The 26,879-nt window shown below is 39.7% G+C and overlaps 1 protein-coding gene across 2 annotated transcripts; it reads left to right on the forward strand.

Annotated features, from left to right (window-relative positions):
- Positions 1-568: 568 nt before the first annotated feature.
- Positions 569-26,398, forward strand: fbxw4 (F-box and WD repeat domain containing 4). 2 transcript variants are annotated; one of them, XM_053502031.1, is made up of 9 exons: positions 569-891; positions 3,038-3,133; positions 4,499-4,687; positions 5,195-5,327; positions 6,453-6,547; positions 18,349-18,414; positions 23,551-23,691; positions 25,387-25,528; positions 25,651-26,398. In XM_053502031.1, exons 1-9 carry the CDS (start codon positions 707-709, stop codon positions 25,783-25,785), a joined length of 1,182 nt encoding a protein of 393 aa, XP_053358006.1. In that variant the 5' UTR covers positions 569-706; the 3' UTR covers positions 25,786-26,398. The 2 variants fall into 2 exon arrangements, with proteins under 2 accessions (XP_053358006.1, XP_053358007.1); XM_053502032.1 differs by lacking the exon at positions 23,551-23,691.
- The last annotated feature ends 481 nt before the right edge of the window (positions 26,399-26,879 follow it).

A 26,879-nucleotide genomic window follows, 5' to 3' on the forward strand; every position in this document is an offset into this window, starting at 1 on the left:
TTTTTTGGCAGGTGGATTCCAGTAGGTTGGTTACATCATAATCCAACTCACTCATCTTCCCAGCCTTCGTTAAAACGTCTAATGACCAGATCTTGTCTTGACTTGTTCTGTGTCTTGAATTCTTCATCTGGTTTATCTGGTACGTCCACACACTCTTTCGTCTTGTCCAGGTTCCTCTGAGCACCAAACAGCCTTTTGGAGTTCTTTAGGTAACGTCATCATCAACTTTTATGGTACAGTATATAACGAAACAGCTGATGATGACGCTGCCTACTGTGATATTCGCCTGTGACGGAATTATCTGTGCAAACACCACAAACACACAAACTAACAGAATTTCTGACATACATGTACGTGAAGAAACATTGTTTGTTTGTTTGTTGGTTTGTTTGTTTGTTAGGGCAGTGGGTGGTGTTTACTCAGGTAGTCACAGGCGTTCTCACCGAATTAAACAGTGTGCAGCGTCATCTTCAACTTTTATGTCACACTGCGCTAAGTACATATAAGCCATGTTACAGCCATGTGACTGTTGAACAACAGAAACCACGTGACCTGCTGTCACACAGGAATGGCTTCCACCACTCGGTGTGTTACTTCGCCGTGAGAAAGATGGGATTCGCCATACGCCTAAAGACGTTAATAAACGTCTTCGTCGATCCGGCATCATAGCTACGAGTGGCACGGCGACAGTTCGGAGGAGCCCAATATGTTATTCTTCCAGTTACCCGAGGATGTGCTTTACCTAATCCTGTCGTTCCTGGATTACAAATCGCTATGTCGCCTCTCTCAAGTTTGCAGGAGAAGCTATCACTTCATTCTCCGAGACGGCGTATGGAGGAGGATTGCAAAACACTTTATCAACACTGGAATGACGCGGGAAGGAACAGACCTGTGAGGATTTATTTTATATTTAAGTTACATGTAGCTAGCTAGCTAGTCTGCTAACTGTTTACCGCGGGCCTTCTCGAAACGTAATATCCGTAAAGTGCGTCATATTGCACGCGCCGAACGAACGGAAACAGCGTAAGTGCGAATTCTGCAAGTTTACGCAACGTTCCGCTGTCTTGTTTACGTTTGTTCCCACACATATAAGTCGAAAAAGCCTTCTCATTTTCAATTATTGTAGCTAACGTAACCGGTAACAAATTATGTTTAATTATTGGTCCATTTAGTCTTACACCAGATGGCGTTTGTCAAAATAATGCTGACTTTGAGAATCTAACACCTTCATTCTTCAGGATAGTTTCACTACTCTTGTTTTAAGTGATAGTCCACTTCATGTGCTTATGTATTTGTATTCAACAGATTAATACATCCAGTGTACCTTATGAACTACATTTGTTATACAGTGATTAGCCAGAACATTAAAACCAGCTGTCTGGTGTTGTATAAGTCACCCTTGTGCTGCCAAAACAACCCTGACTCCTGGACACCATAAGATCTCTGAAGATGTGCTGCAGTAACTGTGGCCAAGCCTTTAAGAGACATGAATCCTGCATGGATTGGACTAGTTTGCCAAGACCATTCCATACATGACATTGAGACATGGAGATACTGATAATGTTTAGGCAGGTGGTACGTGTCAAAATAACATTCACATAAATGCCAGAAAGTTTTCCCAGTAGAACATTGCACCTGATCATCAAGTTGTCACTGCATCCTTCTTCCTATAGGGCATCCAAATGCCATCTTTTCCCCAGGTACATAACATACATGCACCTGGCTGCCCATATGCCGATTGTAGGTGCTTTGGTGGTGGACATGGGTCAGCATGGGCAATCTGACTGGTCTGTAGCTACACAGCCAAATACAGAGCAAGATGTATGTACTGACACGTTTCTATCATAATCAGTATCAACTTTTTTCCTGCAATTTGAGTTACAACCTTCGCTGTGGGATCAGACCAAACAGGCTAATCTTCACTCCCCTTGCACATCAATTCACTGGTTGTTCTTTCTTTGACCACCTTCCAGGAGCTGATCTCACTTTTTACCCAATATATTCCAGCCCTATTGTGTCAGATTAATGGTACTCTCTTCAACTGTCAGTTGTTTTAATGTTATGGCTGATTGTTATATAGCTGCACTGTGTAAGTTAACAAACTACTGTCCCAGGCATTAATAAAAGGTGACCACCATAGAACCAGATAGAACCACTGATAGTGACATGACAGTGACAGTTGTGGTGGTATAAGTGTATCAGGCACATTTTACTTCCAATTCAGCTATTCAGTTAGGGCAAGTGAAAATAAAGCATGAATTTACAATTGTGTGAGAATATCAAATTAGATTTATCTCATTGCCAATATTTATTTGTTGCAACATGTACATTTTTCACTATCCCATATGAAGCATGATGTGCTGGTTCCACAGTCAAGTTGCCCAAGAAGTTGTCCTTCTTTTCTGCCCACAAAGGCACATTTTTTTTATATATCAGCACAAAAAGTTCCACTGACAGTGTAATTAAAAAAGAAAATCTAAGCTAATCTAAGTACTATACTGTTGTTGTTTTTTTGAAGATTGTACTTCTGTAAGAAGGACAGCATGCATTTAAGCACAGTTAAGCATCTTATTAGTGGTAAATGTCAGTAAATTGGTGACAGCAACCATTAAGCAGAAGAATATGTTGTAGTAAGTCATGTAAATACTAGCAAAAGCACCTCAGCACTCAGCCCTTGTCCAACGCATAAGGCATAAATCACACTTGACTTGACGCTGTTGTGTTAAACCTCGCGACTCCTTTGAGCCCGGCACACTGCCCAAATTCCTGGGTTCAAGGTAAATTACTAAATGCAAGCACAGGTGGCATGTTGAGGAAGTCTTGTTATCGATTTTATGGCGTTATTTCTATGTGAAAGTGCTTTATGGGTTATCTGCTGGCTGATTCTGCCTCTCCTCATTTTACACAGAATGCCAAGGCACAGAAATGGTGCAACATTCCATGTAAATGTGGCTTAAGAGAATGATTAACTCTTTAAAATAAATTAGATGTATTGCTGTGAGTATGTGTTATTAAGAATGGTTTAATGTTTTTTTAGGTATCCTAACATCACACTGAAGGACAGAGTGAAGATTTCTCAAAATTGGCGCCGTGGTGCTTGTCGCAACAATGTCCTTCTCAAGTGGAAGATAAAGTAAGTTAATTTTGCTTTATTGAACGTCTCAATTTTTGTCAAGAACCATCTGCTTTCAGGGAATAGACCAATCACACATCTTTTTCTGGAGCCTGTCAGCAAACATCCAAGATCTTTTATTTATTTTTTTTTTTTTACTTTTCACTGTTAATCACTTTTTAATATGTAATTCTTAAAACAGAAATAAAATAATTTACACAGTGATGTTTAAAGCCAGTCAGATTTGTTTGTGGCCATAAAAGTGTTTAAAAGATATCACATGCTTCATGGCTCTTGGGGTATGTCAAGTAGGCTTTATTGTCCCTTTAATTATATACAGTTAGTACACAGTGAAACGAAACAATGTTCCTCCAGGACCAAGGTGCTACATGCAACATAAATGTACAACATAAATTAGCATAAAGACTAACTAGCTAACTAAGAAGCCTAATTAGCTGGCTAGCTGAGACAAGACAGATTGACATGACAACATAAATCAACAACATAAATTAACAAATAACTAACTAGCTTAATAACTAACTTGGAGACATAATTAGCTGGCTAGCTGGGAACTATCTACGTTTGTATACAGAAGAGACAACAAAGTGCATGTGCAAATGTGCAAACAAGAGCGACAAAGTGACAGTGAGACAAACATGACAAATTAGTTAAGTTAAACATATAAAACGGCCATTTAGGAGAAGTTAGAATGTTAAACTACTTAGAATGTGCAGTGCTGTGCAAAAGTCTTGAGCCATCTGTCATTTATTCATATTAAATAAAATTAAATTCAATTCAATTCAATGATTCGATTACATTGAAGAAAAGGGAGAAAATGTTTTACTATAACAGGCTGCCTTATTTCCCTTCACGTCAGTTCCAAACACTCAGCATCCAACATCACCAGTATACATTAGTTTCTAACAGGTTCATGCTTTAAGTTAGATGTTTTGTATGCTTAAATGATTCGTAGGTCACGGTGTGGCTTAACAAACAAAACATTTCTATATAACTACTCAGCTACAGGGACTGGTCTGAGCCAAAAACTTAGCAGAATAAGAGAGTCAAAAAAGTCCTCCAGGAAGCCTGGAGAACTATTCTTAAAGACAACATAAAATTAGAAAGTCTGGCTCTTTGCAAACAAAATATGAAAAATAATTTTGCACAGTATTGGACATTGTACATTCTTTTTCTTTTACATTTCTTTTACTGCCCATCCTATAATAGCACCATTTCTGTGGGTGTGTCATTGCCATTACCAGCTAGTACAAGAAATCCCTGTCAATTTCATTATCCATCTTATCACCTCCAACTCGATCCAACTTCGAAGCCTAATTGAGCTACATGTGTAGGGGTAATTTCCATCACTTTATTCCTCCCCAACAGCTTGTTGCCATGGATACAGCTGGACGGTGATGTGCTCTATCTCTCTCAGGCAGCAGACATCGGAGCTTATGATCTCAGGGGTTCTGAGAGAGGCCGGTTTCAACATAATAGGGTGGATGTTTTTTCAGGACACCAAGAAGACGTTTGTCGATTCACGTTGACAGACGCACATCTCATCAGCGCTGGAGGGTAATTTATAGTTGGTGTTTAACGATATGTTTGTATGCATTTATATTACATTTGGGGTAGTAGTAGCCTATTTTTTTTTTATTTTTATAAAAGTCTTTTTTAATAAAGTTTGCATCTAATTACAGTATGTTTAAGGATCAAACAATGTTTTTTAAACTAGTGAAGTAAGTTTTTAGAATTAGAATTGTACAGTATATACTATTTTTTTCATATATACCATGTGACTGAAAAATGTTTTAAATTGAGAATGGTCTGCATCACATCACTTTCTACTGGCCAATCAGATTATTTGATTATTGTTTGATTATTGTTATAAATCAAATTGGAAACCCACTATTGTAACAAATACCTGCTTCTTTTAAAAGAAGTAATTTTTTGCTTTGAGGTGTTTTTTTTTTTTTTTACATTAAAAAAACATTTGAGATTGCTTGAGCTTATTTTTTTACATTTTATGCAAAAAAATTTAAACTGCTTCATGACCATTTTACATTTTGTAATATTTTGCAGGGATGGGAAGATCATCGTTCATTACAAAAACCGGGATTATTCTGTGGAGTATTTTGGCCATAATCAGGAGGTGAACTGTATTGACTCCAGGGGTGAATTAATAATAAGTGGTTCTAGAGACAAGACTGCTAAGGTGAGAAAAAGACATATTGCTGAACTTAATATCTTATATTTTTAACCATTCCAAAAACAAAGTGTGTTGTATTTATTCACACCTAAAATATAACAGACTGCTTTAACCCTCACATGGTGGGTAACTAAAGACTGAAGTAATGTTTTGTTTAGGGATCAGCAGACAGTGTTTTTATTTTTCGGTCAGGTCCCAACACATCTAAAGCACTTTACAACAGTCTTGAGTCGCCCCTTATTTTTTACATGTATTTTTCTTGTACATTACATGTATTTTTTCTTGTATTTTTTGTGTGGATAAAAGTATGTATAGGTCTTCGGGCTTTCTGAAGGACTTCGTTGCACTCGTTTTTTTCCTCTCATTTCAGTTCAGTCCCTGTACCTGACTGTTTCAGAAGAATGTTTCGTTTTTTTTAAGACACATAGAGACATGTGAATCATTGAAGCATACAAAACATCTAACTAAATGCATGAACCAATGAAAAACAGATACAGATGATGACAGATGATCAGGCTGGTTATTAGTATACTGGTGATGCTGAATGGTTGGAACAGGCGAGAGGATAAATGTGGTTGTTGCTGAGGCTGTTGCATAAAAAATAAATTTTTAAGTGGTATCTTTAGACAGCCTCTCACACAAAAATATGTGATCCTCACTCATCTTCTATACCCCTTTGTCCGGTATTCAGGGTCAAGGGGATCTGGAGCCTATCCCAGGAGGCTTAGGGCATGGGGCAGGATACACCCTGAAAAGGGTGCCAATCCATCGCAGGGCACACACACATCAGTACAGGGATAACATGCAAACTCCATGAATACAGAGACGGGAATCGAACCCGGACCCTGGAGGTGCAAGGCAACAGTGCTAACCACTACACTACCGTGCCGCCCAATATGTGCTCCAATTTCTTTAATCTACATAAAGCTGAATGTAATTTAATTTAATATGAAGAAATGAGGGGTGTCTCAAGACTTTTGCACGATACTGTACATTAGTTTATGTATGTTTGTTTGGGTGCGTTAGGATCAGAGAAAAATGTGTCTCTAATTTTCTTTCATGTTTGGTTGAGGTAAGTCAGCAACAGTATAGACATTTTTATTTTGCTTTGTTTTTTCTCCCCTCTTTAAGGTGTGGACATTAAATCCAGACGAGTTGGGAAAATGTCTTCACACTATCCCTACTTATGACAGAGTATGGTCAGTGGCCATCAGTCCCTCTCTGTGGTGAGTCCCTGTGCTTATTTCATTATTTTACTCATTTCGCAACACTCATGAGTTGATTACATTTAGCAGTTCCTTTATTTAAAGTATTTAAGGTTTTTCAGGTGTCAGTGCTTCAATGCTCAATCAGTTTCCCACCACAGGAGAGTCTCCCGGATAGAGGACCTACTGGTTTTATATTTTGTTTGCATGGTTTCGGGTTTTGTCCAATTTACTTGGCAAAATAAACATTGCTGAAGGAACAGCTGTTTACAATTGCTATAATGTAAGTGGTAACAGGATCCAAAATATAAATTTTAAAAGTTGTAAAAAAAAAAAATCAAAGTAAAATGACTAAAAATTACATTATAATTCTAGGTAGATTGTTGTGGTATAAGAGGAATAAAACACTTGCTGTTATTGGATAACCTACAGTTTAGACCTGCTAACAGCATCACATCACCCATCACTGATTATCTTCCTGTACTGCCTGTCATATTTATGCCTTACTTTGCATACATGTCGCTAATCATAATAGTGTTTATTACAAATATATAAGAATAATTCACCTACATGATACTTATTCCTTTTCATGTTTCTGCTTCATCCGTGTGGGTTTTTGTAGTACTGTGGACCATATCAGAATGAGACCCCCAGCATTGACCTGCTGCTTTTCATCAGGGTGAATTTGAGATTGTCCAAATAAAGAATGTATCCGATGGTTTGGCAACAGGGGCATTACAAGTAAAGGGGTCAGAGGCAGAGTGCATCATTGCAGGTGGCCAGACTTTTTTTTTATGCATTCTTCAATTTATTGCCATGCCGTTGCTTTGAAGTCAGGCAGCTAACACCTCTGAAATGCAGATGGAGAAGAATGGGAGCTGGGTTCTAAATGATTACAAAGCAGAATTGTGCCCCCTCATGGTGCAGAACATGCAGATTTTTTTCTTTATGATTAGGTGGTTTTTAGATTGACACAACCATTTTGGCCTGTTGGACTATAGATTTTTATGTTGTACTTTTCACTGTTTGTTTTTTTAACTTTTTTATTTTTGATCATTATTACATACTTCTTTGATAATGCAATCAGGAAATAGACAGATGTTAACTTATTTAAGCTTAGACATATCAAATTGTTTTGGACCTTCACCCAGATAGGGTGAAGGCTAGCAAATCCGTTTTGTTCTTAATGTGACGAACTAGGTAAAACAAAAAAAAAAAAAGTGAGACAAAAGCAGTGAGGGACATGAAAGGGGGAAAAAACGAGGCAGGATATAATGTCGAAGCGGGGTTGCCTTTACTTCTGTTGCCTTTGATTACTCAGCCATGTATACACCCACTCACTTAATGACACACAGCCGCATGAAGCTGTAACACTAGTACTGATCCTCCACCTGCCTCTGCGTGTCAGGCAGCTGATCTATCAAGCGCACCTTCCCAGCGCTGCTGATTGAATGCAATGATCTGGCACTTGAAGCAACTAGACAACAGTGCTGGGTTCTTCTTACTTTTCATCTTCATTTTTCTATAGCACATCCTGTGTACGATCAAAGCAAACACGGTTGGCTCAGTGCTGTTTTATCCATTCGGCTAAATTATTAATCCCTGCTGCCCTGACCGTTCATCCATGAATCTAGATTTCTGAATAAGAAACGATTATCCACATCATTAATTCTCCAATTTAATGGCTGAAATAGCAGGCCTCTGAAACAGACTACTGCTCCCAAATAATAGACCAGCCACTTTTTAATACATTGACAGTGGGAGAAGTTAATTTAATGGTCTAAAAGGTGTCAACTAGTTTAGCTGCAAAACACATCTGCTTGTTGTATATTGACAATTGTGTGAAAGGCAAAGACTTTAAGTCTTTAACCTTAAGAAGTTAAGGCGCTTTTTAATGTTTAGCTCAAAATAATTTGAATTCTAAGGAAAATAATTCGCCTAAAATAGTCAATTCTGAGGTTTGCTGTTAGTGGCTCTTGTAAACTTTTTTTATGGCTTAACATGTCAGAGTAACTCCAACACCTGATTGATTTGTTATGATTACCTGTAACTGTAACCTGTAAGTTATAATAAGTGAGCCGAGACATATTTTGCAGTATCTTTAAGGTTACAAAATGTTAATTGTACAATATGTCTTTAAATTTGGGAAGCTGGGTGACGAAGAGCCCCTTGTGTTGCAAATGTAATTGTCCTAGCTTCACGCCTGAGGTATCTAAAGAACAGGGAGTGAGACAGGAGGTGCAGAGAACGACAGTTTTCTAAAGAAAAGGAGAGCAGGGAAAGAAGAGCATGAGAAAGAGCAGTGTGGGTGTGCATTCGACACCGAAGTGTTGTACATTTTATTGTATGCACCAAGTGCAAAGCAGCAGCAGTATATCTTAAATGTGACAGTGCTTCTTACTGTTCTGTTCTTGTTCTTCTAGTGTTATTCCTCTCTGTGTCATTCTCATGTTTTTTGTCTCTTTCTACTTATTGGCTTTCCTTCAGTCCATCTGTCTTATTCTGCTCTCTCTTCTGGCCTGCTCACCTTTTTTTCTACTCAATTTTTCCACTGAACATCATCTTAAGGTTCAGTACAGGGATAGTGTGGCTGGAGAAAAATGCCAAGCTTGATTCTTCCGTGTCTCATATCTCTTTGCTGTGAACATGATTGATCTCAGCGGTGTTCTGGCTACTGATTTTGCCAGGATTGCTTTTCACAGTTGAAATTCTTACCATGCTAGGCATGGTTATAACACACTTTTATTCTTTTCCTTTTAGTTTTAATCATCTGCTAGGAGACCCATCTTATCTCTTAGTAGTTTGATTAGTCTTGTGTGTGACAAGTTGTGAAAGTGTCTGCTCTTAGGTGGACTGGGCGCAGGCTAGACGCTAGAGGATTTCAGCAGTGAATGTACCATCCTAAACATGCTTCAGACCAAGAAAGCAACGTGCTGAAATGACTGGAATTGGGTTAAGAACTGTTCAACACATTAAAACCTAAATGAATGGTGCTGAAGTGTACATTTTGTTAAAGAAATGTGATCAGGAAAAAATCAAGAATGGAGACTTGAGCAACTTGCATCATAAAAAAATCGACAGTAAAAAAACACAGCTATGTTTAATAGTAAAAGTAAGAGCCTTCCAACATACAATGAATGGGACACAAAACAATGAATGTAACATAAAAAAAAAAAACCTCTTAGCCATAAGTAGGAGACTTGTTAGTGAGGCTATTTAGAGAAAAAAGGCTCCAATTTGATAGGGAGCATAAAGATTAGACTTTGGAGCAATGGAAAAAGATCATGTGATCTGATTAATCCAGATGGGACCCAATGAGAGTGTCAGGGTAAGAATCATGCATGGTGGCCACTGTACAAGCCTCTGTTATGATCTGGGATTGCTTCAGTTAGTCAGGTCTAGGCTAAGCAACATTTTTTGGCAATAAAATGAATTCGGCTGATTGCCAGAATGTACTAAATGACCAGAATATCCCACCTTTACCACTTTTACCTTCTTAACGGCACATCCATATCCCAGGGTAACAGTTCTAAAATAAAATTATCAATAATTTCTCATGTGTGATCTTGTCAACTTCACCTCTAGTTTATCTTGCCATTTGAGTAATCTGCAATTTGAGTCATGTTAGGGCTTGATCAACTTGCTCACTTAGTTATAAGGCAGATTAATTACCACTACTGCTGGAAACATGTTGTTTGATGAAAACTGCTCTTTCATAATTTCTAGAAGCTGTAGAGTATTGTCCAGGTTTAAAGCACTGTAAAATCCTATTAAGTAAAATTACATAGAATTAATGAGATATATATATATATATATATATATATATATATATATATAAAATTATTATTATTATTATTTTTTTTTTTTACTAATGCTTGAATTTGTTGTTTTACTGAGATTTTGCTTGCTTCTGAAAACTATGTTTTTTAAATACATTCTGTCATCTGCCAATAGAACAAGGATGTTAAAAAACTTAAAATTAATCTTTTTGAAGAAAAACATTTTATCTTGTATTTGTTTTATTGTTTTATCATAATAATACACTGGCACACATCATACATATATACTGTCCACTGAGTTGACAGTTTAATAGGTGCCACAGTGTGTTGAGCAGCTTTTGGCCATCCCAACACCATGAATCTTTCCTGACATATAAATCCAATAGTTTCTGAAGTGCTCATGGTTTATCTAAAATCTCTTTTGCAGTTAACAGTATTTATTTAATCATTGTCTGCTACATAACTAATGTTTTTTCATTTGCAACAATGACCCGTATAGTTGGATAACATTGTAGTAAATGCAGTAAAGCAGGTTATATGGTAATAGACCTGACCTGTTAATAACTTATAGCATATTAGGACAGCGCCACATACATCATTTTGTAACAGATTAACAGATTATTCTTCTGTTGTTGTTTTTTTTCTCTTATTCTGTTTTACTGGGGAATTATAAGGAAGCATTTGTGAGTGTGTGTGTGACTAATAGTCAGTTAAATTGTTTCCTGTAATGTCAAACATGTCAAACCCTTGCTAACAAGCTAGGGCTTGTAGAGTCTGGAAGACTCCATCCAAGGGAATGTAACCCTAGCCGTCGTGTGTACGCTCACCACGCTAAATCATTTGTTCTTCACATACAAGAGCTTTCTTTTGCTTTATGCTAGTCTTCACACAGGCTAAAATTACATTTTCGTTTAAGTGACTGTGACAAATGGTAAGGCATTAGGGATTTTGATGTGCAAAATAAAGCTGATTTTGCCCCGACATGTTACTCTTTTGCATTAAATTTTCTGTGTCATACTTCTTAGATCATAATACGATAGTCCTAAAGCTAGAGTAGTTCCACTGTTTTTTTAAATACCACACTGTAGTCTTTATCCGATTGCTCTTCACTGTTAATGGAGAGTTTGTCTCTAAATTCATCCATACTGTAGTTTTCCTAAGAATGTACGTACATTAGGGTTTGCTGGAAAATGATAGCAATTACAACACCACAGATACAGTGGGGCAAAAAAGTATTTAGCCATCCAGCAATTGTGCAAGTTCTTCCACTTAAAAAGCTGAGAGAAGCCTGTAATGTTCATCATGGGTATACCTCAACTATGAGAGACAAAATAAGAAAAAAAATCGATAATAAAATAAGAAATTATTAGCAAATTATGGTGGAAAATAAGTATTTGGTCAATAACAAAATTTCATCTTAATACTTTGTTATATACACTTTGTTGGCAATGACGGAGGTCAAACGTTTTCTGTAAGTCTTCACAAGGTTTTCACACACTGTTGCTGGTATTTTGGCCAATTTCTCCATGCAGATCTCCTCTAGAGCAGTGATGTTTTGGGGCTGTCGCTGGGCAACACGGACTTTTAACTCCCTCCAAAGATTTTCTTTGGTATTGAGATCTGGAGACTGGCTAGGACACTCCAGGACCTTGAAATGCTTCTTACGAAGCCACTCCTTCGTTGCCCGGGCGGTGTGTTTGGGATCATTGTCATGCTGAAAGACCCAACTACGTTTCATCTTCAATGCCCTTGCTGATAGAAGGAGGTTTTCACTCAAAATCTCATGATTCATGGCCCTTATTCATTTTTTCTTTACACGGATCTGTTATCCTGGTCCCTTTACAGAAAACAGCCCCAAAGCATGATGTTTCCATCTCCATGCTTCATTCACAGTAGGTATGGTGTTCTTTGGATGCAACTCAGCATTCTTTCTCCTCCGAACATGATGAGTTTTTCCTAAAAAGTTCTATTTTGGTTTCATCTGACCATATGACATTCTCCCAGTCCTCTTCTGGATCATCCAGATGTTCTCTAGCAAACTTCAGACGGGCCTGGACATGTACTGGCTTAAGCAGGGGGACACGTCTGGCACTGCAGGATTTGAGTCCCTGGCGGCGCAGTACGTTACTGATGGTGTCCTTTGTTACTTTGGTCCCAGCTCTCTGCAGATCATTCACTAGGTCCCCTGTGTGGTTCTGGGATTTTTGCTCACAGTTCTTGTGATCATTTTGACCCAACGGGGTGAGATCTTGGGTGGAGCCCCAGATCGAGGGAGATTATCAGTGGTCTTGTATGTCTTTCTTTTTTTTTTAATTGCTTCCACAGTTGATTTCTTTACATCAAGCTGCTTACCTATTGCAGATTTAATCTTTCCAGCCTGGTGCAGGTCTACAATTTTGTTTCTGGTGTCCTTTGACAGCTCTTTGGTCTTAGCCATAGTGGAGTTTGGAGCATGACTGTTTAAGGTTGTGGACGTGTCTTTTATACTGATAACGAGTTCAAACAGATGCCATTAATACAGGTAACGAGTGGACAGAGAAGTTATAGGTCTGTGAGAGCCAGAAATCTTGCTTGTTTGTAGGTAAGATAACTTGTTAGTTATTTTACTGAGGAATTTACCAATTAATTCATTAAAAATCCCACAATGTGATTTTCTGGATTTTTTCCCCCTATTTTGTCTCTCATGGTTGAGGTATACAAATGATGTAAATTACAGGCCTCTCTCATCTTTTTAAGTGGAAGAACTTTCACAATTGGTGGCTGACTAAATACTTTTTTGCCCCACTGTACATGTGAGTGATCAAATACCCTGCTACCCTTGGTCTAATGATTAAAGCCATGGTAGCTGTTCCTGAAAATTCTGACTGTAATCGGTCAACATGGTGTTCAGGATGCATGCTTTGTATTACGGGACCTTAATGTGTGTATGTAAATCGGGCATATGGTAACCAGGAGTTGTGCTATAAGCATGATTGGTGGAGTCTGTGACAGTCGATCTGCGTGCGTCAAAGAGCAAAGTAGACAATGCCTCAGCAGTTGTAGTGAGTCTACATTGATCAGACCATGGGAGATAAAGGGGGAGGGGGTGCAAGGCATCGAAGAGAGAAGCAACCCCAAGGAGAGGTGAGAAAGGGTCCTTTTTGGCAGAATCTGTTTTGTCTAGAGTTGGTCAAGCACAACTACAAAGATGTTGCAGGGGTACTGCCTTTGAAACTTTCTAAAGAAAATGATTGTTGGATAAACCGCCCCCAAATCGCCTCTCTCTGGCAAACGGAGGGAGCATGACCTCTGACCTTTCGTATCAAAGTACATGGAGACTCACCCCTCTATGCTGCCACGACCCCACCCGCCACAATTTCACCCCCATTGCTCCACCCCACTCAAACATTAAAAAGAGAAAGAGGGGAAAAAAACTTGCGTCTTTCATTCTTCCTTTGCGCTCTCTCTCTCTCTCTCTCTCTCTCTCTCTCTCTCTCTCTCTCTCTCTCACACACACACTCTCACACACACACACACACACTCACTCCCACTTTCTGAAGTCTAGTAGAGCGAGCTGTGTCTTAGGAGTCAAGAATTCAATTAGTTAAAAAAAAAAAAAAAGCAAGTAAAAGAAGAAAAAAAGAGGCTGCAACAATAAAGCGATAACGGACAGAATGTGCGTTCCCACATGTTAAATACAGGGTGCTTACTACTGAAAGCACTGCATGGGAGCTATAGCCGCTGACTGCAGGTGGTGTCATGAATAATTGCAGTCAATATGCCCCTTCTATGCAGGCTTTGCAGAAGCAGATCATTAGACACATGCCACATACAGGTGTTCCCTGGGTGCATTTGAGATGGAAACTTCTGGTACTTGCTAAAAAAGCATTTTTTCTCTTAAATGCAATGTAGTGAGTGTTTATACTCCTGTAGGTTCCTTTTGGCATTTGAATTGCTGATATGTACAGCGGCACAAACCTACAGCAGGATTTCTCTAAATAAGTAATATCTGTAGATATATGAAGTAATTGCTGCCAAATGTTTGTTTGATCTCCTTATTACTAGCATAATCAGTTTATTTTCAGTTAATCACAACTGCTTCTTAATAGAATGCAACTGAAATGTAACTAAACAGACGTGATTCTTTCAGGGCTTTCTGCAGCTCCAAATGGGAAGAAACATTCAAAAAATGTGATTGTAAATTCCAGAAAGTAATAACGGGGCTAACAAAAGTTGGCTTGGTAATTCCTACTAAGCACTGCAGACTTCTGCATTGCACCTTGCATTAGACATTATAATGAGTCAGGTGACTAATGGACTGCAGGAATAGCGACTTTGGGACGCTGAGCTTCTCATGAATTTTCTGTTTTATTTGTCCAAATTGATCTGATGTTCCACCCAGCTAAGCAAAAGGCGGTGTGTGGAATGTTCCTCTGACCTCAGACGCAGGGGACATGAACAGAAAGCCAAAAGGTCTGTGAACTCGGGTGTGAGTTGAAGTGGGGGGGAGAGGGCGGGAGCACAGGGAGAGAAAGAGCGAGGGAGACCTCTTCTATTGTCCTTTTCAGAGCGATATAAATACATCATAACCCTTTTCAATTCAAACATATTTAGGGGCCGAGATGAAAGCACTTTTACAAACTAGATACATCCCTCCTTACAAAGCCAGGGGTCAACCATAACAAATGAACAACCTCCTCCGGGCCCAAAGCTATCCCACTTAAAAGACACGCTGATGTGCTGGGCTTACACTCGCTGTGAACCTCATTTGTACCCCTGTGTTACTCGCCATTCACAGGGACTGGTATAGAATGTTACAGTAAATGTTTTTTGCAAAAAACTCTGGCTCAGACATGTATAATTAAGTTGAAACAAATGAATAGGTAAACTAAAATTTTCCCCTGCTAGTATATTCTATAATTTAAATTTGTTATTGTCAAGCTACATTTTCATTGTGGGATTTTTATTTATTTATTTTTTTTACATTTTTATAAATTTGATTGTTATTGTTCGAAATATGTATACGAGGGGTGTTTAAGTCAAACCTTTTGGTTGTGCAAAATAACACATTTCTGAGAGTAAAAAAACTGCCTTCATTTCTTTATATAATCTCTTGTTAAACTAATGCACTCATTCCAGAATTTAAGGATACCATCAAGCTCAGTACACTGGAGCCATGAACAGACTGCTTCATGTCTGAAACCCTGGCCTCCAAGGAACTCCTTTAATACCCCAAACGTGGAAATGGCTTGAAGCGAGGTCAGGACTGTGTGAGGGATGTGGCAATAACTCCAAGCCAAGTTCCTGTAATGTGCAAGTGATGTTTGTGAATGATTGCGTGTACAGTTCCCACAGCCTCTTCCGCAGGATGTCGATAAGCTATCCATTGATTTTCAAGGATCAGGCGTCAACTTGCTGAGTGTTCAAGGGTAACAATTGTATTGGGCTCCAAGCCATCTCGGCCGGGGCCATCATTGACTGACAACCAGACTTCTTTAAAACATCGTGATAATTCAAACGTTTTACTGCAGCTACGAGTCTCATCACCGTAGTGTGTTTAAAGTCTTTTGTTAATGTCAACCAGTTTTATGCCTTCATTCATGAGAAAGTTCATCACGAGTCCCAGTTTGACTTGAACACAGGTGCGATGCAAACAGTTTGTCATCTAGCTCTCTGCAATGGCATCAGTCAACGTAACACATGTTCATGATATGAAAATGCCAGTAGATCAGATCTGATATGTCAAATGTAATATCACACTGATCTGTTTTTTTTTAGGAAATGAACTTTTATTAGATCAGCACACCCCCTGGCTATTACTGTCAGTATAGTGTCTAAGTGAAAGATGTATCAAGATATTTATATTTTTGTTCCCTTTTTGTGAAGTTTATGTTGCTTTGGCCCTGATAATGTAGGTACTGTTGGAGTTTTTTTCTCAGCAGGGGTTGGATTAAAGTTTGTGTGACCCCGGCACTAATTTCATGCTACCCAGTTCCACAAATAATGATGTCAGCTGATTAGGTTACCAAAATGGTTGTGTTAGCAGTGAACCCCTGACATGTTCTAATGATCCTCAGGGGTACTGTGTTTGTTGGGTGAGGGAGGTCGCTCGGAGGGGGTAGCGTGGGCCTTAGTGGTGGTGTTGACTGTGCCAGCTCAATTTAAAGCAGAGTGGGCAGAGATCAATTTTATTATTATTATTATTATTATTAGCTTGTGGGAGACATTTATGTTAGGTGACATAGTGCCTTTGACCTTTTATAGACATAGCAAAAAAAAACACAGTTTTGTGTTTTGACTGATTTGTTTTATTTTGCTTTATACATTTTCTCGTTTTTTTTTTTTTCCCTTCCCCTCTACAATCAGACGCAGCGAGGGATGAGTAATTGAAGTAATAGAGAGTAATAAGGGCTGGGAAGAGAGAGCTTGGCTTTGCCCCTATTGTATCTTGTGTCACACAGGTTCAGAGGTCATGTAGCCTGCATATTCTATTAGGACACACAGCCTTCGTTGGGGCAAATGAGTTTACCCAACAGTAATTAAAATGCCAGCACTGGCCCAGCAAGCTGAATATGGTTGATGGGCCACTGCTAACCGGGTTGACAGCTGCCATGGCTGTCTATGCCAATACGCTTGGGCCCTCAGTGAAGGAACTAGCCAAAGCCATCAGAAGCAGGAACGCCTGTTCTCTCACTCCTCTACATGCTGTGTCTATTTTTACCTCCCACACGTTGCTTTTATATTGTGTTATTGATTAGCATATATTTTATTTATTATAATTTTTTTTTTTTGTAAATGCATACCCAGTATATCCCAGTAGATTTTCTCACAGAAAATCAATGTTTTCAACCGCTCTTCTTTCTTTTAACAGATTCTTGGCCTTGTCTTACGTATGACCTTGGTATAAAAGGTGGCCTTCAAATCCTAATGTCTCTCTCTCTCTCTCTCTATCAGGGCTTACTGGCTGTAGTGCGGGGTCACTGTCCCTCATTCTGTTTTTGTGCACAAGGTTTAGAGTTAGACCCCAGGCCCTAGAGAGCTTATTCACATAGACTGGCTGTTAATTTGAGGCCACACTGGTATTCCTTTGTGGAGTCTGTGGTTGTGTTTTTTTTTTTTTTTTGGTTTTTGGGTGGAGAGAGCTCACTGCTCGGGTGTTCTCTGGAGGTATGTAAGTAGAAAAGAAGTTAAAGAAAAAGTGAGAGTTTCAGTAAGCAGCTTTGGAATTCATTGTGTTCAGCATGCTTTCAAATCTCTGTGGCTTCTCAAAGCTGAAACACTATTAGTCAGGATCTATATTTAAACAGAATTTAGACTAGTACATGTGGAAACGCGTAGTGAGCATATGTGTGTGTTGTCTTTATGTAAGTCGAAAAAGTTGAGTTGAGCTATGAGAGAAGAATTCATCTCAGCAGGACATCGTAGAAATACCTGGGCGCTAAAGCCACTACATTCTTGGCTGTTCTCTAGTGTGGGAGTCCTATTGTGAGCCTCACCTCCACACACAATACAGGGAGCGGTGGAGGCCTGGAGCCTCACCTGCCAATCCCAGCTGTCCAGGAGGGCTCTAATCCCTAACTATCAAGCAGGTCAAAACCATGGAACACACACACACACATGCATTCACACCCTCCTCCCTACCTGTTCCAACTAATTTCAACCTGTCATCCAAATCAAAGGGGGTACCAATGTGTTTTTGTTTCTCTTACTTAACCACCCCCTAACAGCTTGGTGAAAGAATGCACATCTTTGAACAAAGTCAACTGTCTTACTATCCCGCTTGGCTTTTCTTTCACCTTCGGTATTCTTGTTTGTTTGTCAAATCTTTTATCAGTGTACTGACAAGAATAGATGATATAGTAAAGATGCTCACAACGCTTAACCACAAAAAACGTTACTGTATAAATGCATAAGATTTCTTATACCTTATTGTCTACTGTAACTTCAAGCTAACGTCAGATTTTGATTGTTAAATAGATAGATGTACAAGATTGACAGTCTTTGCCTAAATATATGCCTGGATTATATTAATCCATTAATATATGCATGTATCTTCCTCAACAGCACATTCGTGACTGGAACAGCATGCTGTGAAAACTTTGCTCCTCTTCGGATATGGGACACAGAAAGGTAGCTGACTTCATTCTTGTCATCTAACCTGTATGCTTTTCATAATGTGTGTTCTAATTTTATTGTTAAAAGATCCTTATGAAAGTTGTGCATGAAAATACACTGCAGAGATTTTCTACAGAGATTAAAGTTGCAACCTGACAGAAATCACTGAAGAGCCCTGTTCAGGCTCGACTTTACTTTACTATTTGTCAGTGTAATTAATAACGCAAGTAAAACGTATGATAATGATAGTTGTTGTTCGTAAGTGTCTGAACTACCTTACTGGGTTTTTTGTGAAGTTCAAAGCTGACTTCAAAATTCCTATCATGAAAGGCCTGGCTTAAACCTGATACAGCCTGACTGGCTTCTGTAATTCCCCTGCTTTACCTGCAGAATTCAGTCTGCTTACACATTGTCAGGCCAGGGTCGGAAAAAATTAAGAAGGGGGAAAAAGGTATGTTCCGGCACCAAATGACAAGGAAATCCGAGAAAGGTTGCTGGGGTGGAGGAGGGGCGATTTACCATGTATATCCCTGGGAATCACATTTTACGAAAGAGGAGGAGAAATAGACAACTTGGTCAGGATTTAGATGGCCAAAGGCTCGGCTGAGGTTTGATCAGTGAAGTGTGGATAGGTAGTGCAGACTGATGGTCGTGTATGCATGCAGACTTTGATTTCGAATTAAACGAGCTGTAGGATAGCTTGCACATCACTGCTATTGAGAAATAAACACATAAACCTGTCTCCTTGCATTGTTGTTGCTGTTTTCTATTTCATTTGTTTAAAAAGATGTTTAGGGGTTTCTTATTAATACATTTTATTATTGTGAAACAGACTCAGTAGTATCTGCATCGCCCCGTCTCACGACTTGTCGGCTTTTCTTTCCTCTCATCTTTGTGTTGCTGCGTGTGGGTTAGATGTGTCCTGCCCTAATGTGTTCCTGTCTGGTAATTAGGTGCACCTTGTACGGAGCACAAAGCCGCCAGTCACAAGGAGTCGAGAAAACAGCCATGAGCGAAGGGGTGGTGGAGTGGTGTCCCTTTTTTTTTTTTTTTTTTTAAGTTTCCCAGACAGACCACCAGCACATTCTTCAGACAGCCACTACCAACATGAGACAACACATTAGGATGGCAACAATATCAGTGATAAAGGCAGACATCAGATCATAAACACAATTACAGTGTTGTGAGCAACACATATAGGTGATGATTATCAATGCAGCAGAGTTTGCCCTGCTGTTTTTCAAATAAGTGAATATATTTAGCATTTCCTTACTTAGTTTGTGTGTGGGGGGTGGGGGGGAATTAAATATGATGAGCACTTTTCCCAAATCAGGCCAATTCCCAAAAGGCCTGCACGCTTCTTTACTCGATTTAAATAATCAAAGTATTGTGTGGCAGTTGTGTTTGCAGGGCAGTTAGAACAATGAGAGATCTTGTGTTCCCATCTTTTGTTTATTTGGTTACCTCAAGAACCACTTTAAGTATAATGACAAGTGTCCCTGACATTGTTCACAAAAGATGGGGGCACCTTTTTGAACGCTGCATGTTGACTGGAAAGGAGAATAAAAGAGGAGACATGTACAGGCCAGGATCTCTCTCACCCTCATGTCTCAGCAGTGCAGCTGACCAGCTGGTGGGGAAACAGACTGAGGAGTTACAACAGAGCAAGTGAACAACATGCAGTGTTCAAACGGCAGAGAATATTGTTCATCCAGTTACTTTACTGAAGGCATTATTTGTCTTTTCAAAACTAATGAACAAATAAGTGGAGAGGGCATGTCGCTATTAAAAAGAAAATACCTGAACAGTCTTATATTTGAATAATAATCTGAAAGGTAAATTCTGCATTTTGTGTAGTATTTTTCCTGACCTTTCAATTGGTAAATTAGTAAATGTATTTTTACGGTTCACATCCTTTCTTGCTTGTGGTACCGAAGCCTGTGATCACGTCGGGTCCCACACAAGTGGCGCTTTAAAGGCACCCCAAACTTTTCATGAGGCCTTCGGTCATGGATAAACAGAGAGAAAAGCCATCAAAGAACCATACAATTGCACTGGAATTCCTCACATTCTTCCCTGAAAGAGAGGGTTAAATGTCTGGATCTGGCAGGAGCTGTGTTTTACAAATTGCAATCTTATTGTTTTTTAAGAGAACGCGTGTGACATTTAAAAGTCTCCATTGTCCAGCCCTATGACATTCCATGCTGAGCTTTTTTCCCCTTTTCTTCTTTTCGCTCTCTCTTGGCTTGCGGTTATTTCAACTCTCGGCTAAATTGGTTGACGAGCAGACGGTGCAATGCTATTTCTGTTTGTTTTAGGCACTGAAAACCCCAGCAGGGTTCTTTATGTACCTGTCTCGCATCCTTTCAGGGTACTGACTGTTTCCCATAGCTTTCCTGTGCCAGTTTACCCTCTATACTTAACCTTACAAGAGCGTCAATGGAAAATTACCTTTTTTGTGGCTCTAATACTCAAAAGAAATGCCCTTAGCCTCTCCCTTTTTTAAAATCCATCAATTCATTAACGGCCCCTTTCATAAGGTGTGTATGTATGTGTGTATGTATGTGTGTGTGTGTGTGTGTGTGTGTGGCCCAAATGGCTACAGAGAAAGTAAGGATGGCTGAAGGGTCCAGCCTCTGCATTTTGCTTCCGTTGCTCTGAGACTAGAACTCACATCTAATCACTAACACATGTCATTCTTTATAACTGAGAATTATTATTTAACAGCTTTTCAAGCATATCAGGGCATAAAAATGGATGGACTTCTTGTCACCTTGTTTTATTAGGCTCTTATGGAATGTATAAAGAAACCAAATGAATCAGAAGAATCTTGGGTCACTAAAGACCCATACGTTTACTAATGCATTAGTCTCTCTTACGAAAATTTAGGTGGGAATTAGTGCTTTACAGCTCCGACTTAAATGTATCCTGGGGTCAAATAGGATTAGGGTGAGGTCAGGAGCCTCCAAGGAGTTATTTAAAAGAGCCAAAAATACAATGCATTTTCTCTTTAGTTTGTCTTGCTGCTTTTGGTGGTAATTTTGTCTGTGATCACTTTAACAGGTTGCACATCTCAAATGCCCCTAACCGGTCTATGTGTGACCTCTTAACTCCCCCACATGTTTGGACGTTAGACATCTTCCTCAGCAAGCAGCACAGAGCAGCAAAATAAGACATGGTAAAATCCTAATTCATATTCAGAAGAGCTGTTTGTCTTGGCGTACTTTAGGTGAAAAAGTGCACTAGGGAAGGAAGAATACTACTGTTATTTCACACTCAGATAAAAATGACATTGTCTCTGCACGCTTACTGCTGTGTAACATTGTGTGTGGTCTGCTATCCTCTTTTTGATTCTGTTGGCTATCTGTAGAGCGTATGTAATACAAACGAATACCGGTTACTCCTGAGGTTTCTATCATATACCTTTTAGCGCTGTAAAATGCCTTTATACTATATGATAATATACTAGTGTAATAATAGAGTAGCACGTTTAGTACGACATGGCAAAATTAGTTTCACCGGTGCTTTTCAATGTGCGAAAGCCCTTCTTTCATAATCAAAAGCACTCATTAGGTCAAATTCCCATTCTTCCCTGTCATCAGACAGCTAGAAGGACAGGTATGGTTTCACCTGATGTTTCCAGAGCTTTCAGAGCTTGTCTGACATACTTTGTGATGCTGTCAGATCACACACTGGGCCGACTGTGCAGAGAACAAGGCTGGCCGCCATTGCAGATGCAGCAATTTGAAAGATTACATGGTTATCCTCCATCCTGTAATCTTCATAGGTCCTCCCAAGTCAAAAAGAAATGACACACATAAAATCTGTGACCTAACAATTTAAGAATCCTGGTGTTTGCTGCTCTGCATGGAACAGTGCTATTACTGGCTTTAAAATCAGAGCACAGATGTGAGGACTTCTTTTACGACGCTTGTTTTTCTCGCTTCACGCTTTGACATTTGCAGAGGGCCAGGCAGACACCGGATGTGCCATATTGACATGAGTTTACACATTATTCCTAACCAGTCCATAAAACCATGTGAGGCGAAGCACTGTAATGAGAAGTTGTTTTTTTGTTAAGACCAATTGACTGTTTCTATTGTTCAGTACTCTATCTACAGCTGTAGGTAGTCGATAAGCTGCTGTTTTAGCAGCGAGGGGTAAATGATGAGTTCTTGCTTAACATAGACACCCATGGGCCAAAGGGGCAGTTTGTCTGTTGGGCCCACCAGGGGTATTGCCTTTAGTTCTGGAGGCCTATCTTTTAAAAAGGCTGTGTCTAATAAGACCCCCCTCGTCCCCTGGAGCGAAGGTTGAGGATTACCAGTCTGCCCTTGGTGAACAAGCTCACAGGAGACCTCGAATGTGGGGGGTGGTCGCTATGGGCATTGGACTCCGCTAAATAGTTGCTAGGGACCAGGTATCAAAGGTCCACAAGTCGCACACAGTCATGGTCATGAAGGGAATTAAACAGCAACAATGAAATTGTTATTCTACAATAATCTGGCTTCTGCGGTGTTGGTGGGGGAAGGCGAGGAGGGCGCAGCAGGCCTGTTCAGCCTGTGATCATAGGAGCGTGGTGCTAACATGGGCATCCCCCCTCTATCTCTTCTTCTCCTCCTCAGACCCTCTCTTCTCTCTGTCCTTTTTTGTTCCCATACACATCTAAGAATAGAGGCCAGCACTAGTCGTAATCTGCTTTCTCAACCCATTCAGCTAGGTGTTTACTTTTTTCCCTCCATCTCCTAGGATTTTGGTTATCCTTTGTGTGGTCTATCAATGATGGGAATATGGGAATATAGTGGGATTTAAAGGTAATTAACTAGGCAAATTAAGGCATTTGGTCTGAAATGACAACTTGATGGATTGGTCACACTAACATACCAACTAAGACATAAGACCTTGAGACAACCTTGTGAGTGCATCTAATACGCTGAACAAGCACTGAGGTGTTAAATAACCTCTCTTTCCAAATCAGGCTTTTTAGACAACTTGTTTTTTGGCCTAGAGCAAGCACACTGGGTTTGCTCTCCTGTGTCAACTTTAAAGCCAGGCCCTATAATTTTTTGATGCCTGCAATTTCTTTCATGATGTTTGAAGAGGAATAGTCCATAACTTATCTTGTGTTGTCTTCTCCTCACTCTCGCACAGGTGTGACCTGGTGACGTGTCTTGGCACAAAGTTCCGCAGAGGCGCAGGTGTGTTGGATATTGTGTATGAGTCTCCCTTCCAGCTCCTCACCTGCGGATATGACACTTTCATCCGCTACTGGGATCTTCGTGTCTGCTCCAGGTACTTGAGGTGGGAGGAGAGGGGATCTCCGCTGTCCTGAAAGCAGTGCTATGAGGTGTCAGTGAACGAGTGTGTAACGTTTTTTGCACTGAGCACTTCTTCTCATGCATTGCATGGCCGATGCGCGGATTACGTTGGATTCGAAGTGAATTGTGCCGTCAGCAGAACTCGGCATGTCTGCACAGAGTAATAAAGTTAGTTAGTGAATCTCTCTCTCTGAGAGCTTGTGGGGAAGATTAGTGTTCTCAGTTAATCTAATAAGCCCTCCTGTGCATAGAGCACCATTTAGACAAAAAAGGAGCCAGGCCTGAGACTCCTCTTGGCTCGGTGGACACCATTGTTCCTGTTGGCTCCTGAAAGGGACCCCCTTTTTAAGAGGGGCTCTCACTGTAGGACTCTGACCCACCCAGGTCTGCACCACTCGGTGGCCATATTGATGTGGTGCTGTGCATCTCCAGGGCAACGGGGCGAGCTCGAGGGATCAGTGAGCGGCAGACTGGGCCCCTGTGTCGGGCCATGACAGGGAACACACCCACACACAATCGCATATGGGCAGTCATGTAACACAAATCAGAGGTGATTGAAAGAGGCCCTGGAGAGTTCAGGGAGGCACAAATGTCCCCTCTTAAGATATCAATAATTCACAGTGTGACCAGTCAGGGGCCAGTATGTGGTCAGTCCTCAGGCAGAGTGAGTAGTCATGTGAAAGTTGTTTTCATTACTAGAAAGTGGATATTTAATGCAAACTCTGTGAAATCCTTGTGACAGGTGCGAGTGTGAAATGAACAGCGACAAACATTGTCACCATCATTACACTAATTGTTTTGTTACTGACAAAAAAAAACACGATTTATTATCAAGAGCAATTGTATACTTAGGGGACATAAACCTAAGTTTCATGTATTGGATCTATGGTCAGAATGTTCTCTTTTTGTTTAGAAAGAATAATAGATTGAGAGATGTTAAAATTATTTGCAGTAAATAATTCATCATTTTATTTCACACTTCATGACCACACCATACTGCTGCTGCCTGCACGTTCCATACTTAATACAGTTTATTTATAGTTTTATTTAAGTTCTTACTTTCTTTTACATACTTTACATATTTCTACTTTCGACTTTATTTTATTGTATTTTATTTTAACAAAAGATTTTACACTTTTATATTTTTTATTCTTTGCTATTAGCATTAATGCTTCCTTACTTCATTTTTTTTCTTCCAAGGTCACGAACAGTCATGTAAGCATTTCACTGCATATCATACTGTGTATGGTTTTGTATATGACACAAATTTGAATTAGATTTTTATATGTATGCATGTGTGCACATGTGTGAGACCCGGACATAATCCAGACATCTCACATAATCCATGTGGTCCTCCTGCCCTAATGTCTGTTGGCCCACCAACAGCCCTCTTTTCCCATAATTTATTTATTACCTCCATTAACCTCACCCATTTCCTCAGCTTGTACCATTAGGTAAAACAAGTTTAATCCACACTTTTTTTTCCTTTTTTTTTTTTTTCTTTTTTTTTTTTTAAACAAATACAGTTAAGGTTCTTTTAAGGTTCACAAGAAAGCAGTCACTAAGGTTTTGGTCTGGAAGTATAATATCACAAAAGTATAATATTTTGATTGCACAACGTTTGGCAGAGTTCTGTAAATAAATGTAGTATAATTGCTCTCATCGACAGGAAGAGTGTGATGGAGTGGGAGGAGCCTCATGACAATGCACTTTACTGTATGAAGACCGATAAGAATTATATGATCGTCAGTGGTTCCTCGTACTATGGGGTGGTGCGTCTGTGGGACAAACGACAAACCCGCTGTTTGCAGGTATGTGTGTGCGCTTCACACTTTTTTTCTTCACTTTTTCTTTATCTATTTGTAGTGAAAAGAGTTGTATGTGGTGCTATTGTTCAGCCCCATTTAATGTCCCAGTTTGGTTAACATTCCAGATGTTCCAGCTTACCTCCACCACCAGTAGTCCTGTGTACAGTCTGTGCTTCAACGCCACACACCTGTACGCCGCCCTGGACTCAGCCCTCTACTCACTGGACTTTAAAACCCCAGGGCCCAGGCCCAAAAGATAAAACATCACAATGGCACAATAACACGCACACACACTCACAGTTACATGTGCCTTGGCTTTTAAGTCCACATAACACAACTTCAGCACCTTGTTCCTCCATCTCTGACATCGAGCCTTTGACCTTTTACCCTTTCAAAGCCTCAGCTTAGAACTTCAGGAACCCCATTAAAATATCTGTACCCAGTGTGGCCTTGGATTGGTGCCACAGATAGTAGCAGATAGTTGTCATTTTTTCACTAATCTGTGTCACTGGCTGTTGAGAGGAGCAGAGGGAGCAGGGTTCATGACCTTCTGTGACCTAAGCTTTAACGGATTTAACACATTGCTAGCGACCTGTGGGATTATAAAATAAACACTGCTCTAAGCTGATTGAATCCATGCGTATTTATACTGACTTGAATACAGTACAATGACTTTTCTTTTCCTACTGTGCAAGAGCTAGGTTTTTCCCCCCATTAAAAAAAATTGAAGGTAAAATGGTTACAGTGTTTTTGTGCTTTTTGTGTTTCCTCTGGTCACAGTGAAATAATGTTGTGAAGTTGTTGCTTTAATTTAGCACTTGTTCTGTATAGATGCCGCATTAGGCAAATAAAGATTTTATACTGTCAACACAATTACATGTCTTCTTGGATTTGTTCGTATTGAAATCTTGCAAGTTGCCAAACCGTTTCATTTGAAGAGATTCATGAAAATAATAATTACCGTTAGCAGTAAATACACTTAATGTTCTATTTTAGCATCTTGGCACTGTTTTAATACATTTCAATATGAAAAAAATTTGATTCCCTTCTCTTTTTGGGGCTACTTGTTAGGTTTATCACTGGATATTTAATTCCCTACACATCAGAAAGCAGTGAGACCTTTGCTAGAGCTTTTGTTAAAAAGAAAGTGATCATTCTTGCAGGAGCATTCTTAATGCCTGTGTGTGGCCGTGGCATCTCTGGTGGTCATGATGGTAAAGCACAGACATTTGCCGGAGAAAGGAGACAGAGTAAGTACAAGTGTCTTCTGAACGTGCGTTAAATTCTGTTTTACATGGCACTAGTGTTTGAGTGAATGACCATTCAGAGGGAGCGAGCAGGGGCCTGTACTGAC

This window comes from Clarias gariepinus, chromosome 8, assembly GCF_024256425.1.
Source record: "Clarias gariepinus isolate MV-2021 ecotype Netherlands chromosome 8, CGAR_prim_01v2, whole genome shotgun sequence".
NCBI classification, from domain to species: Eukaryota; Metazoa; Chordata; class Actinopteri; order Siluriformes; family Clariidae; genus Clarias; species Clarias gariepinus.